Source organism: Callithrix jacchus, chromosome 11 (genome assembly GCF_049354715.1).
Source record: "Callithrix jacchus isolate 240 chromosome 11, calJac240_pri, whole genome shotgun sequence".
Lineage (NCBI taxonomy): Eukaryota > Metazoa > Chordata > Mammalia > Primates > Cebidae > Callithrix > Callithrix jacchus.
Genome location: NC_133512.1, coordinates 114,184,672 through 114,201,010, shown reverse-complemented (window position 1 = coordinate 114,201,010; position 16,339 = coordinate 114,184,672). Strand labels below are relative to the sequence as shown.

General features: G+C 38.6%; 1 protein-coding gene across 1 annotated transcript in view; it reads right to left on the bottom strand.

Annotated features, from left to right (window-relative positions):
• LOC100412273 (MICOS complex subunit MIC19) overlaps positions 1 to 16,339 on the bottom strand; it is a 300,089-nt gene that overhangs the window by 224,155 nt on the left and 59,595 nt on the right. The window contains exon 4 of the mRNA XM_009003051.5: positions 14,829 to 14,910. Within this exon, the coding sequence (XP_009001299.5) occupies positions 14,829 to 14,910 (82 nt within the window). The remainder of the gene's footprint in view (positions 1 to 14,828; positions 14,911 to 16,339) is intronic.

Here is a 16,339-nt window from a genome sequence, read left to right as displayed (position 1 = left end):
GGCTCACATCTATAATCCCAGCACTTTGGGAGGCCAAGGCAGGTGGATTACCTGAGGTCAGGAGCTTGAGACCACCCTGGCCAACATGGAACACCTCGTCTCTACTAAAAAACACTAAAATTAGCCAGGCATGGTGGTGTGTGCCTGTTATCCCAGCTACTTGGAAGGCTGAAGCAGGAAAATAGCTTGAACCCAGGAGACGGAGGTTGCAGTGAGCTGAGATGGCACCACTGCACTCCAGCCTAGCTGACAGAGTGAGACTCTGTGTCCAAAAAAAGTACAGGAACATACTGCAACTTAGAACAATTTGCCATCCCAGGAAGCTCTGGGCTTTTGCCTTCCCTGGTGCCTGGAGAGAGCTCGATTCCCAGGAGCCAGGGAGGTCGAGGGGAGTACCAGGAGAGAAGAGACGATCTTTCACGTTATGACAAAACAACTCTGTCACGAAACCAGGGAAAGAATGCAAAGTTTCAGGATAGAAACCCATGCTACGCCAGGCACTTCTTGAATCTAATGAACCAAATGTTCAAAGGACACCTGGAATCCCTTTCACAGGGTTCACGAGTTAGAAGTATATGCTCAGAGACACAAGAGACCCCCTGACTTCCGCCCCAACAGCCAAGGCTTAAAGACTTACACAAAACATGCTCTGGTTCAGTCTCGTGTAAAATATAAGTGTGAAATATAGTATATGTTGTTCATGTAGTTCCAAATTTTGATTATGTTGCTAGCCAACAATAAAAATATTCCAAAAGCATATACTGTCAGATTTCCACTTTTAGACAATGCTCACTAAAAATGAAGGAGACTGAGCAACTGTCTTAGGACAGCACCTGAAACCAAAAAGACACTGCTCTCGGAGTTATGAATGCAGTCCTCATATCAAAAAACGAAAGCCAATTAAGGCTACTTGACAGGAAGACATGAATCACAGTCACTTCCTAAGCACTATGAAAATCTGAACAAGGCTTGGAGTAAAAGAGGACTGGATTTGAACCTGATGCTGCCTTTTGTCAGGGCAAGGTACTTAACCTCTCCAAGCTGCTTTTGTAAAATAAACCTGCAGAGAGCAGAGCTACCACATTCATTTGCTCCCCAGTTTGATGGCAGAGCAGAGATCACTTAGCCTTGGATCCTGGAGCAGAATACGTGGGGCATCATCTTATAGGCCACAATACAGGCCAAAGCAGGCCTCATTCAGAGGCCTCCTGGGGAGTTCAGAGCTAATATATACAAATATACACACAGCACACAGTGGACAATCATTAAATGGCAGTTGCTATTGTCATATGATGATTCTCTTATCGCTTTTGACTTTTGGACAAATTCTATCCTATTTTAATGCATTTAGACACAACAGTAAAATATTATTGTAATTTAGTAATCCTTTTTTGGTACCTACTATATGACTGACAATGAATTTTGCCTGCTTTTCTTTTTTTTTTTGGAGACAGGGTCTCACTCCTATCACCTAGGATGGAGTGCAGTGGCGCGATCGCAGCTCACTGAAACCTGTACCTCCCAGTTTCATGCAATTCTCCTGCCTCAGCCTCCTGAGTAGCTGGGACTACAGGTGTCCACCACCATGCCCAGCTAATTTTTGTATTTTTAGTAGACACAGGATTTCGACATGTTGACCAAGCTGGTCTTGAACTCCTGACCTCAGATGATGATCCACCTGCCTTGGCCTCCCAAAGTGCTGGGATTACAGGTGTGAGCCATCATGCCCAGCCCTCACAGACTTTTATATTCTGGTGCAGAAGACAGATAAGAAACAGAAAAAGAAAATACAATAAAGAAACATAAAGCAGCTAGGATGAGAGGATAGGAAAGAAAGAAGAGTTATTTTGGACAAAATGATCAGGGAAATCCTCTCTGTAGGGTTTAGAAGAACTGTGATAGTAAGAGGGAGCAGTCGTGCAAACTATCAAGTATGAATATTCTGGACAAGGAGCTATAGGCACAAACAGGTTTGGCAGCAGAAGTGGCTGGAGTGTTCAATGAGAGGGTGATAAGATAGGAGGTGTAAGTATCGGAGTGTGTAAATGTGTAACAATAGGTAGAGGACTTGAAGGTCAGAGTAAAGGACTTGGACTTTATGCTAAACCTAATGAAAAGCCATTAGAGGGTTTTAAGCCAAGAAACTGATATGATTCAAAATTTTGAAGCAAACTAATGCTGCTTTTTTGTGAAAAACAGAATCTGGCAGACAAGAATAGCCTCATGGAGGTGACTCTGCAATGGTACAAATGAGAAAAAGTAATGGCTTACGCCAGGATTTCTCGACCTCGGAGCTATACTGACATTTTGAACTGAACAATGCTTTGTGACTGTCCAGTGCCCTGCAGGATGTTTAACAGCAATGCTGGCCTCTACCTACTAGACGCAGCAGTACCCACAATGTTGGGACAACCTAAAAGTCCTCCAGACATGGCCAGAAGTCCAATGAGGAAGGGAGCAAAATCCCCTCCAGCTGAGAACCGCTGGCTTAGCCTAAGGCAGGGGCAGCAATGGTGAGAGGTCAAGAATTTCTAACGTAATTTAAAAGCAGAGACACTAGGGCCAATTCACTGGAAAGGGGAAAATAGGGACATAAAGGTAGAAATAATTACTTTGGAATGATCAAGAATCAAAATTCTTTAAAAAATTATTTTATCTTAGGACCAAGCTCTCTTGGGAATCTGTCTTTACAGTTAATATTCTTTCTGTTACATAGACTGTACCTGGCATTTATTTGTTTGTTTGCTTGTTTATTGAGATGGAGTCTTGCTCTGTCGTCCAGGCTGGAGTGCAGTGGCACAATCTCGGCTCACTGCAACCTCAGAAAGTTGATGAGTCAACTTTCTGTTAGACTAGCATGATTCACATTTTCAGTAGTTTGAGGAGAGAGCTTTTCTAAGGCAAACCTATGTAGGGTTAAAGAACATAAGTTACAGAAACTCACTCATGTTTCTTCTCCTTACTTCTATAAAAACTGAATTGTATAGCTGACAGATATATTCATAAAGAAATGCACAATTTCCAACACATTACAGCAAAATCTACAGTAATATTAATTTTTACCCACCATTTGACAGTATTTTGACAGTTTTATTTCAAAACATAGTCATGTGGGTTATAAAACAAAAACACCAAAAAGTCCTTTCATTTGTGAATTTCTTTTCAAACTAAATTCCTTATTTATTGAGCTCCATAATTAAGGCATAGTTTACTACCAAAACCTATAAAACATAAACCAGGCATGGTGGCTCATGCCTGTAATCCCAGTACTTTGGGAGGCCAAAGTAGGCAGATTACTTGAGCCCAGAAATTCGAGACCAGCCCGGGCAACATGGGAAATCTCTGCCTCTAACAAAAATACAAAAATTAGGCAGGCACGGTGGCATGCACCTGTAGTCCCAGATAGATACTCAGGAGGCTAAGGTGGGAGGATGCCTTGAGTCTGGGAGGCAGAGGTTGCAATAACCTGAGATTGCACCACTGCACTCCAGCATGGGAGCATGGGCAACAGAGCCAAATCCTGTCTCAACAAAAAGAAAAGAGAAGAGTAAACCTTCAGTAACCCACATCAACAGAAGTAAGGGCTGAGAGTGATGGCTCGCTCACACCTGTAATCCCAGCACTTTGGGAGGCCAAGGTGGGTGGCTCACCTGAGGTCAGGAGTTCAAGAACTGTCTGGCTAACATGGTAAAACCCCATCTCTACTAAAAATACAAAAATCAGCCTGGTGTGCTGGTGGGTACCTGTATTCCCAGCTACTTGGAGGCCGAGGCAGGAGAATCACTTGAACCCGGGAGGCAGAGGTTGCAGTGAGCCAAGATCATGCCACTGCACTCCAGGCTGGGTAACAGAGTGAGATTCTGTTTCAAAAAAAAAGGCAGATAGAGCATTCAAACAGACATATAAGTAACATGACTGCTGGATCAGAAAATAATTTAGCCTCTGAAACACAGTCTAATAGAGTGATGGTGAGTATGGGTAGCTCCAGATGCAGACTGCCTGAGTTCAAATTCCAACTCCTCTGTTTTCTGGCTATGTGGCTATAAGCAAGTGACATCTGTGTTTCAGCCACTTCATCTACAAAGTAAGGAGACTATCAGGTCAGAACCTGCCCCACAGGGCTGCTATAAAGGTTAAATAATCATGTGTGCAAAGGGCTTGGACCAGTGCTTGGGACAAAGGAAGTATTCAAAACTGTTAGCTATTACTATTACATATTATTACTATCAGTAATATTACTTTTCTTAGGCAAAGTCTTCTTAAATGGCATTTATTATCGGATAGACAGTCAACTTGAGATCTATATATGCTGACATGGGAAGAGAGATCACAATATATGACTGAAAAGAAATAAGCACATTATAGAACATGCTCACTGTTTTAAAAAACAAAACGACCGATAATCTAGGGTATGAATGCATAAATGATTTGGGAGGTGGGAAGAACAAGGGAAAGGAGGGAGAAAAAAACTATTCACCTGCATTTACTAAATTCCTTTAATAGGTATGTATTTCCCTGGTAATATTCTTCTCTTTTTTTTTTCCAAACAAACCAACACAACATCCATGTTTTCAGTTGTTTGAAGAATGACATTTCTATGTCAAACCTACCTAGTTCTGTAGAAATAACGGAGGAGCTGTAGAAACTCTGTTGCTTAAGGGTGTTTTAACTAGTAGACACTTGTAACATTACATTAGTGGTTTTAGTTGACTTTGGGGGGTACTTTTTGGTATCATTTTATTTTAATCCAACAACCCCGTCAGGAACTCTAAACGCACTGTAATTTACGGATTTTCATTAGATTTTTGTTTTAATCTAAATCAACACCGACAAAATAGCACCAAGAAACAAGGAATTTAAAAGATCCATTCTGAGAAGGTGAAGAAAGTTGAATTTAAATCATGAATTGAAACATTTACATGGTTAAGCTCTGTTTTAAAGCTTTACACATAACACTAAAATCACACTACAATTATTATGGGGATAACTCAAAAAAAAAAAAACCTTCCAAATGAAATGGTTGCAGCCTCAAGGAATCAGATTGTTTCTATGTAAGGAAGCAATTGTAAATAGCATATAACTAACAATTGCTCCCATTGCAGCTGAATATTTTGACAGAAATTCAATATTCTAGTTCCAACGGCAAATTGTCCCAGCAGCTAAGTTTTTAATTGATTTCAAAACATCTAAGTGTGTAGACTAAATGTGATGACTTTGACTATCATACAAAAGCCAAATAAATAGTAACAACAGACACTACAAGCCAAAAACCCAGCATATCAAGCAACTATAGAAACAGAATGAGCCAGTGTCCCATTTAAAAAAAAAAGAGGTCTATGAATGAATATGGGAAGAAATGTAAAAATTTTCCCCTCTGCAATCATTTATTAAAGTAAATCCTAAACCTCTTTAGCACTTCCTAACTCCAGGAGAGGGTTAGTTTCTTCCTAACTCCAAGAAATTACCATCCCCTCCAGCCCTCGCCCCCACCGCCCCCGCCATGAAAAGTGTCCAAGTTGCTACACTGAACTCAGGAAATGGTTAGTGAGCATACATGTTCCTCACTGACCAGCAGCAGACCTTCATCTCTAAAGTTCATGAGGCAGGGTACCAGCTGCTTCCACATACTCCCCGCTGTGCTATTAAGAAAACTGTCCCAATCTTAAGCTAACAAGAACTGAACTCATGAGAAATTTAAATTTTCAGTGCCATTGTCACTGAAAATGTACACAAACAAGCATTTAAAAGTCAGGTATAGGGCTGGACACAGTAGCTTATGCTTGTAATCCCAGTTCTTTGGGAGGCCGAGGTGAGTGGATCACCTGAGGTCAGGTGTTTGAGACCAGCCTGGCCAACATGGCAAAACACTGTCTCTACTAAAAATACAAAAAATTAGCTGGGCATGGTGGTGTACACCTGTAATCCCAGCCACTCAGGAGGCTGAGACAGGAGTATCTTTTGAACCCAGGAGGTGGAGATTGCAGTGAGCTGAGATTGCGCCACTGCACTCCAGCTGGGGCGACAGAGGGAGACTCCATCTCAGTGAATGAATGAATGAATGTCAGGTATAGCCTACATAACAAAAAGAGTATTAACTGTAAAGACAGATTCTCAAGACAGCTTGGTCCTAAGATAAAGGAATTTTTTAAATACCGTACAGAGCAGCTGTCTAGAGCTAATAACCAGTAGCACAAAACAGAGGTTATTTTTAAGAGACTTTAATTTGTGAAAGGTTTATAAGAGAAAATCTAAGTAAATGTTTGATACTTCTTCCCACAATTGTAAATGAAAGACTTTAAGGAAGGTATTCCCTGTCCCCACAGAAAGTAATACTGTAGGGTGTTTAACTAGAAAGACTTGGATTCAAATCCGAGCCCAACTGCTTACTCCATAGATATTACCTTGGTGTATTAGTCTCTTCTTACATTGCTATGAAGAAATACCCGAGACTGCACAATCTATAAAGAAAAGATATTTAATTGGTTCACAGTTCTGCAGACCAAACAGAAAGCATGGAGGCACCGAGGAGGCCTCAGGAAACTTTCGATCATGGCAGAAGGGCAAGAGGAAGCAGGCACATCTCACATGGCCAGAGAAGGAGGAAGAGAGAAAGGAGAGGGTGCTACAAACTTTTAAACAACCAGATCTCGTGAGAACTCTATCACAAGAACAGCCTTAGGGGGATGGTGCTAAACCATTAGAAGCTGCCCCCATAATGCAATCACCTCCCACAGGCCGCACTTGGAGCACTGGGAGATTACATTTCAATGTGAGATTTGGGGAGGGACACAAATCGAAACTGTATCACTTGGTAAGTGTCTTAGCCTCTCTGTTTCCTCATTTATAAGATGAGGATAACAGTAATGCCAACCCAATAGAGGCGTTATATAGTTGAAATGAATTAAAATATATTAAATGCTTAGAACAGTATTCAGCACACAGTAAATAGAAGATGATCTCTATGTTTGTTAATTTTTGGACATTGTAGTTGGGCATATGTGTTCTATACTCTGAAATCATTTTCACAGATTATATGTGACTCCAGTGTGCAAGTTCTATGTGTATGTCTGTATAAAAATGTTAGGAAAGTTTTCAAAGACAAATGACAATGGCGTCTGAATAAGAATGGGATACAAAAGAATGTGGTTCTCTCAATAAGCTTTTAAACAGAAATTAAAGTGGGCTACTCCTGTTTAACAGTTTGCTCCAACCAAGAAAAGAAGGAGGGTAAGGTTATTAATGGAAAAGGAAAAGGTGCCAATGTTTGGAAGCATCATAAACCGGAGAGGAAATTTACATTTGATTTACAACTATGTGGCCCGCATTCCTTTTCAGTTCGAGGCTATACTGGCAAAGCTATGAAGGTCAGGAGGGGAAACAGGGACTCTCAATATTTCTCCAGTATTTCCAGATATTGCACAGAAGGACCTCACACTCTTCTCCAGTGCTCCTAACACAGCATTACCAACGGGACACGCAGATGGCTTCCAGAAGGCCAGGATTAAGAAGCAGCCAGGGCTAGGCCCAGCCTCTGTGGACAACTGCTCATAAACATGGACTTCCAGGCTAAGGAAATGGATGACAGGCCACTGTCCAACCACCTTTTACAAGAGAAGCAGAATGGAGTCTATCTAACAAATGCTATTTGGATGAGGAAAGTACACTCCTCATACACAAAGTGTTCAAACTGGAGAGAAAATGATCTTGACCAAAGTTTTCTAGAAGGAAGCCCAGTTAGCACAAAGGCCTACAAAGATGATCCCTGGATCTCTAGGAAGGAAAAAGAAGAAAAAAGGCTGACAGCTCGAAGTCCCTAGTCCTAGCTTTAACCAGATAGCACTTAAAACAGCTTTATTTTGGGTTCCATGTTGGATTCCCTTTGAAAATTGTTTATGTAATGATGAGAGCCTGTATGATTCTATCACCTCAGCAAGAGACTGGGTAGGGATAGGTGGCAGGCCAATTCTAATCCAGTTCTGCTGAAAAACATTACCTGTGTCTAACTCAGTCATCTGTTTTTATACATCAGTGACAACACTGACAATAAACACTAATCACGTAGGTAAGGGATAATAAATGACTTCCTGAGTACATTACGACTCCACATCCACAGACCAAAGTAGAAAAACTGGACTGCTCCAAGTAATGGAGACACTTTGACAAGACTATTACAGCTATAGAACACGGAAAAACCAATTCCTAGGAACTTCCAAATGCAGAAATCAACTCTGGCACAAATTACTTCAAACACTATGCTTCACGAGAAAAAACACTATAATTACTGTCAAAAGAAAAATGTGAACAAGAAGTGGTCAAATACCACTGCTGCTACTATCACCAGTAAAGAAGTGAGATGTCTATGGCATGCTTGATTGACTCTGGTTTTCCAGGCTTGATATTAACATGTAAAAATAGCTTCTCAAAGGACTTACAACAGTGTAGCATCCGTAGGAAAGAAAATTGGATTTGGAAAATGAAATAAAAAGATGAGAATAAAACAGAGCTGAAAAATCCAAAGTTCTACAATTGTTGGTTATAAAAAAGCTGACTTGCTCCCCCAGTACATACGCAGCACTTCCAGTCATCTTCCAGTGAAAAATACTGGGTGACTGGATGTGTTCCTCCTACTACGTTCACAACTGCTTAGGTCTTTTTATCAATTGTTAAGCAGAATCAAATGGACAAGTATGACTATAAGACAACAGCGATGCAATAAGCATAAAAAAAACACCCAGCAAAAATAGGATTCATGAGGAAAAATAACCTAAAATAGTGGGATTCGTATACTACAAAAGCATCTCTTAAATGTTGGAGTATATAAAGGAATATTTTGGAAATCATGCCCACAAACCATCTACTACCTCCGTTGAAGCCTAATGAGCCTGGGAAATATGCTCACATCAAAGCAGGATGGCACAGGTTACACCTGGACATCAGGTGTGTGTCGCTGAAGAGTTATAACTCAAATTTCTGCAATAACCTTCTTTGCAACTATTTATAAATTACAAGTGAAATTCATTGCCTGTGTCAGTTGTGACTGCATTGAGAATATACTGACTGCTAACTAATCTCATAAGATTACTTTAAAACTATGCTTTTATTAGCCTTGATCAATATTAGTTATCAATAGTACTCATTCCCCTCAATTTTTTTGTAAATTTCTATATACCTAGAAATTACATGCAGGTTGAAGGTATGTAATTTTCCTAATTGTGTAATTTGTGTCTATGATAAGAAAACCGTGTTCAACACTATACTAAATTAAAACAAAGATTTATAAGACAAGTATCTATAGTCTTTGGTCAGTAGCCAATTTCTATTTTAATATAGAATATATATATATACTCACATCATAATTTAGACCTGCACCTTCTAGAAAAAAAGTTATCATGCTTTTCCAGATGCAGTGATTCACTGAACTGAACAAATACTTGTGAGAGTTTACTATGTGAAATGTGCCATGGTAGGTGCACAATTTTTTTTTTTTTTCTTTGAGACAGAGTTTTGCTCTTGTTGCCCAGGCTGGAGCACAGTGGCTCAATCTCAGCTGACTGCAACCTCCACCTCCCAGGTTCAAGTGATTCTCCTGCCTCAACCTCTCGAGCACCTGGGATTATAGGCATGTGCCACCACGGCCAGCTAATTTTGTATTTTCTGTAGAGACAGGGTTTCACTATGTTGTCAGGCTGGTCTCAAACTCCTGACCTCAGGTGATCCACCCACCTCAGCCTCCCAAAGTGCTGGGATTACAGGTGTGGGCCACTGTGTTCAGGCACATGATTTCTTGTATTATGTGTTTTAAACATGACACTACCCACAAAACCTGTCTGTTTCAGGACTCTTTCCTCCTCCTTTTTTCTGCTTTTACTTTTGCCTTTTTCTTTCTGCTTTTTTCAAAGGCAGAACATATGTAATAATAAAATCAAGCTAAATTATCATATATAATGAACTTAAACAGATGGTACCATCCCTCTAAACTTCACCATTACTATGAGAAACTAAAAGGCGCAAATAAATTTTAAGCCCTTATTTAATTATATCAATAATGCTATCAATGGAAAAATAAATGAACTACACTATACTCTAACCCAGACGGCTGACAAAATTTATGACTAATTTATTAAACCACTTATTAAACCAAATTGATTATTTTAGGTCTCACAAATCTAATGTAACTTTCCAAATAACTAAAAGTGCGGGGAAAATCTCAACTAACGTCCATTTAAAAACAGCAAGCAAGTAATCTTGCTTGATGTACAGTTAGTTCCAACATCAAGCAGCTAGTCCCTTTCTTCTTGGTTTCTTAAAAATAAAATTATTAAAACTGAAACACTTTCACTTGCCTTTATAGGTAAAGAGGTGAAATTCAAATGCCAAAAGTCAGAGGTCAGAAGTAGTCACATTTTTCTTGCTGTCAAAGACTGAATTTTGGAAGTAGGGCACAGGGGAGAAGTAAATCATAATTTAAAATTCTATACTCAAACTGTAACATATTATGCCCTTGCTTTATTGGCCTACATATATTTATAACACAATATGGTCAGCTATAATCCAAACACACAATTGAGTATCATAGCAAAAACAGACTGCTGACAGAGGCATTTACTCTGGATTCTGGGTACACGGAGCAAGTATTCTGTCTCCTAGATGTTTTGATAAGCAAAACCATGATTTCAAATTCAACCTAACAATTTTAGTGTGTGGACTAATATATCTGCAATTTGTGGGTACATGATTTGTGGAAGCAAATCACTTAAGATCCCCATAAAACAGGATAAATCTATGATAAAATGAATTAGGAGTCCATATCTAAGTGTGTTATAAAATGAAAATATAACATATATAGTCATCGCGCTTATAATTAATAGCCATATTGGTTATTAATTAATAACCACTGTGGACTTAGTAGGAAACCTCCTCTAAGGCAACTTTTAAGTATGCCACCTCTGCATTAGATTGAGGAGTGGAAACTTAAAGGGGCTGGGGTAAATGTTAGATGACCTAATGAAATATCAACAGTTTCAATGATTTCGAATGGAATCTAAATGTATGTGGCCCTACTGGTCCCAGAGGCTGAAAAAAGGCTTCTGTATTAAGTAGAAGGTCAAGCAAGACACTCGGGAAGTCATTCCAAGTTGACAAATGTTATGTGGTCTGGAGTGTATATGGACTGCATTTCATCAATTCTAGGACACATATTTTTCCACATTTTCACAAAGCTAAAAGCATCTGAAAATTGCTGTCTGCCAGGCGGCAGTCCCACTGCAGTTGTCATGGCTTGCACTTAAGCATCAAAATTTGCAGAACTGATGTCAGCAGCTTGGAAAAATTCCAGGAACAAGAGTGGAACAATCTTTGAAGGAATGCTGTGTCACCAAGGTTTTGATGGCACAGAGTATGATACTGTGTGGAAAAACAAAGACCTCAAACCCTAAGTCCAGAAGTGATCCAGAACAACTAAATCCAACATGGGCGAGTTTGAAGAATACCTTAACCCTTGGTTTCTCACTGTTGGTACAACTGACATTTTGAGCCAAATAACTCTTTTTGGTGGGGGGAAAATAGCAGGGGGTTGGGGGGTTGCAGCAGTGAGTGAGGACTGTCATGTGCATTACAGAATGTCTGCAGCATCCCTGGTCTCTATCCACTACATGCCAATAACTCTTGACAAGTTATGACAACCAAAAATGTCTCCAAACATCGTCAAATGCCCCCTGGGGACCAAATGCTCTCCCAGCTGAGAACCACTGCCTTAATCAATTTATTTTGCTTGCTTTATCCTTCTTATGAATATACATAAATGTTTTCAAAAATTCAAAATTAGTGTTAACGAACTGTTCAATATGAAAATCCTGAGAGGTAAAAGTATTGTTGAAACTTGCAGCAATATATTTCACAGGGTACATCAAATACACTAAAATCTTAAAATCAGTGGCATGCAATGAAATTTAGGCACCCAGCATCTGCTCTCCCTCCTCATGGAATGCTCCTCATGATTTCCTGCTGGGGAACTATTTCCTCACTATGCACAGTTTTAGAAACAGCCAGTTCGCCCCTTGCTAATGGTTCTCTAGTCTTCCTTTTGTTTCTTTTGAGCTATATATTCTTTACGCTCCTAGAAATTTCCTTGCTTTCTACGCTAATCAGAGCTAAGTTTCGGTCTTCCAACTAAACAAATCTAACAGAAACAAAGTACTTATCTCAATTCAGGAGACGTTTTGGAATATTTCTCTGCCGTAAAATTCACCTGCCTGTTAAAAATGATACCACTTCTCCTCACCAATCACCACATGGGTAGAGTGGCTAGAGGTATGGATGAAACCAGAATTGTTAAAACTGTGCCATGTGGTATAGGGATTCACCATACTCTATTTTTCTCACTGCTTTAAAATCTCCATTTAAAAAGGGTTACAATGATAGTAGATAGTCAAGAAAAATATCACAATCGAAATTAATTCCAAAGTCCTTGTCGAACAAGCTTCTTCAAAACATATGTGGATGCCTATGTCCAGATATTAAGTGCCTGAGAACTGGTCAACAGGTTTGTGTGCATTTGGAGCCAAACGAGAAAACCTGGCACACAGGGCACATACCATATGAGGAACAGTACAAAGGTAAGAGGAGCCATTTTCTAAAACTGCCTACAAATCTCGATTCAATTTAGCCAACACCTACAATAATGTATACATGCTCTGTGACTCCAAAAAGTTGCTGCTAAAAGACTGCACACAAAACCTTCTTAATGCTATTTCTGAAGTTTCTTCTCTAGTAGAAAAAAAAGAAAGAAAAAAATAGCTATTGATTCTCTTAAGAAATATCATATAGATGAACACACATTTTTTTTTTTTTTGCCAAGATTTGACAGCTGGAAGTTTTCATGAAGCAGGCTTCAAACAAAACACTTTTTAAAAAGAAAAAAATAATATAAAGGCTATGCCACCCTCTGCTCTCCTTAAAGGTGACAGAAAATAAATTCTTTATCAATAGTCATTTGTCCAGGTTACAGCTAGGCTGCCAACCCCATTCCACCTAAGATATGAAATTGGCTTTCACTGGCACCTTTTATTCATCTCATCTGCCCTTTCCCTTTCATGAGCCAAGGCAGAGCAAATGGGAGCTGAATAATGAAGAAAAAAAAAAAACCACAGTGAGAGTTATTTTAACAAAAAGCCTGCACCATATGGAGAGAAGGGAAGACCAAAAAAAAAAAAAATCCTATGTGAAATATAATAAGCAAAGTAAATATGAGAGTCTAACCAAAAAATCCCTATTAAAATAAAACTCAATTAAAAATAAAATTTTGAAGACATTTTACCACATTGTCTTTGCTTCTTAATGAAAGTAATCTAAATTTTTTTAAATATTTAAACTTCACTATCTAATTGTACAGTCTATCAACCTAACCCAATTAAATAATTATAAAGTACTCCATGGAAAACTGTGGAAATACATGCAGACCTTTTTGGCAGTACCAATTACATCTTGATTTTTTAAATCATAAGCCATGAACCTTCTCTATTTCCTGAGAAAATGGCGTTCTTAATCTAAAATTCATATTCTGTTCTGTATATTTTGTGCAAACTGGGAGTTAGCTTAGCAAGTTGTCAAAAGATATATTAAAGAATAATTCTTCATCACCCTCATTTTAAAGATGAAATATTTAAAGTCAAAGAGGTTAAATTATACGGTAAAGTGTCTATGGCCAGTGAGGACTCCAGTCCAGTTTAAAGATCCCTTACCTCCAGATCTCTCAGGCAAAACAGTTGGGCAGTTCAAAACAAAACAAATACAAACTAAGCATCTGCTCAGTGGCAAGCATGTGTTTGGTGCTCACAGTAAAAAGACATTCACATGATCATGTAAGCGTAATTCTCTAAGCTATATGAAAACTCCAGAAATAGTACAGATGGGAAGCACTTTATCTTAGATTAAAATGTATTCCCATCTTTTTATGAATAAGTACATACTCAAACTTCAAAAAGCGGTACTTTTTTTTAAAAAATGATGCTTTTTAAAAAAACCATTTATGGTGGTTTTTTTTTTTCAATTTCAGTTGATAGCTCGTCAACATCTTTTTGAATCAGCACACAAGGCTCTAACTGATGGCCTAGTATTCCACTGCAGGCATGTACCATAATTCATTCGGTCAGTCTCCCAGGATGGTCAGCTTGGATTGCTTCCAATTTTCTACTGTTACAAAAACACTTCACTGAACACTCTTTAGGGGTTGTTAGTAGTAGTATTAATAACGGCAACAATAAGATGGAAGAGTGTGCAGAGGAAAAAATCTCAAGCAATAAAACGTTAAAAAGAGGTTAACTTCAGAGGATGGAAACAGGATTTTATTTCCAACCTTATTTATATCTGTAACATCCTAATTTTTTTAAGTGAACAGAATAATAATTTGTGCTATTTGTTAATCCAGGTCCTATGTATCACACATGATATTCATCATGAGCCAAAATATTTACTTTAGTGCCTGTAGCAGGCAATATAATTTTCAATCATGAATACATTCGCTGATCGACTGGGAAGTTCCCAGAGAATCCTCAAAAACTCCTTCTCATATATTGAGAAAACAGGGCTCCATATTCAAGCAACCAATACAAGAGATATAATGATAATTTACAGTCAATTTTGGGAAGGAGGTAACATAAGGCTCTAAGAGGCACAATCTAAACCCAAAAATGGCCAAGTTCATGTGTTCAGCACATTCTGAGGTTCAGCCATACACAAATAATGAGCCTTATTAACATCATACTTCTTTAAAAATATTTGGTAAATATGACAAGTCCACCAAAACCTCTCTCTGATACCACAAAACTCACCGTTTCTGATCTTCAGATTCTTTCTTGGCTTGCTCCAATGCCAGCTCCTCAGCTACTCTTCTTTTCAATTCTTCATCAGAAACTAGAAGCAATAAAGAGCAGGAGGAGATAAAATAGGTGACTTCTTAGAAAACAAAAGTGAGAAAATACTCGAGAAAACCGAGCTGAGACTAGATTTGAATGGGCAAAGTTTGCCAAGTGGCCAGTGTCTCCGTGGAACTTCTGAAGCACTGTGGAAAAGACCAATTAGTGCACTTCAGGAGTAATTTAATCAAGAGTTCCCTGGTGACCTAGATTTCCACTCCTGCCAAAATTTATAACAAACTCAAGGAACTGCTTACTGCACAGTGGGGACTGAGTCAGTAAGGACCAGTTCTTTAAGATGATGTCCTAACATTAAAGTCTGACAATGGTGTGTAGGGAGAGGAGAGGCTGTAAGGAAGGGACTTTGGGGAGGAAAATGACAAAAAAATAAAAAATCTTCTCACTTCAGTAATTAAACATGTAACAAAATCATGTATTACAAAGAGAAAATCATTTGTAGTTACACTCATTTTTCCATTATTTGTGAAAAAAGGCATTTGTCATTTATGAAAATTTTGCAACTCTATTTTTTTAAATACATGTCATTCAAATTCAAGCGTCAGCAACTGGAGAGAGACACAGAAGAGTGCTGAGAAGACAGCTGGAGCTTTCTAAATACATCTGGTCTTTCCAATTAGAAGATTGTGTATGGTATGTTTCATAAAGGTTTTTACAGCTATGATGGTAAATAAAATGGACGAATTTCATATGCTTCCTTAAGAGCCTTCCACAAGAAATAAACAAAAACTAACTCCTCTTCACTAGAGACCTACTACCCAAAATTATGAACAAGAAAGCGCCAAAGCACTCGGGAGAATCTAGGAATATCCATGGGACCTAAGTTTTATTTCAGACGGTGGAGCCTCTTAGATCGAAAATTAAACAACTGTCTCTTTTGGTAATTTCAACATTATAAATGCTTAGTCCCACAGCATATGCAAAAATACTATTTACAATAGGAAATGCAAATACCCTTTTAAATATTTCAACCGACATAGGTTAGTAACAAAGAAGACATCTGAAAGATCAGAAGGATGATTTCTCTTAGTTGTGGACTATCAGAGTGCAACAGCAGCATCCAATGACACCATCAAGAAGGTAAAAAGCCCTCAGAATGGGAAAAAATATCTGCAAGTCAAACCCAGCTGACAAGGGACTCATATCTGGTGTATGCAAGTAGATAGAGCATACAACATATAAAGAACTCTTACAGACAAACAATAAAGAGACAACCCAATTAAAAATGGGCAAAGGCTATAAATAGGCATTTCCCCAAAGAAAATACAGAAATAGCCAATAAGTACATAAAAAGTTGTACAACAGCATTAGTCATTAGGAAAACGCAAATGAAAATCACAATGATATACGATTTAAAACCCTTTCTAATCAAAAAGACAATAACAAGTGTTGGTGAAGATGCAAAGAAA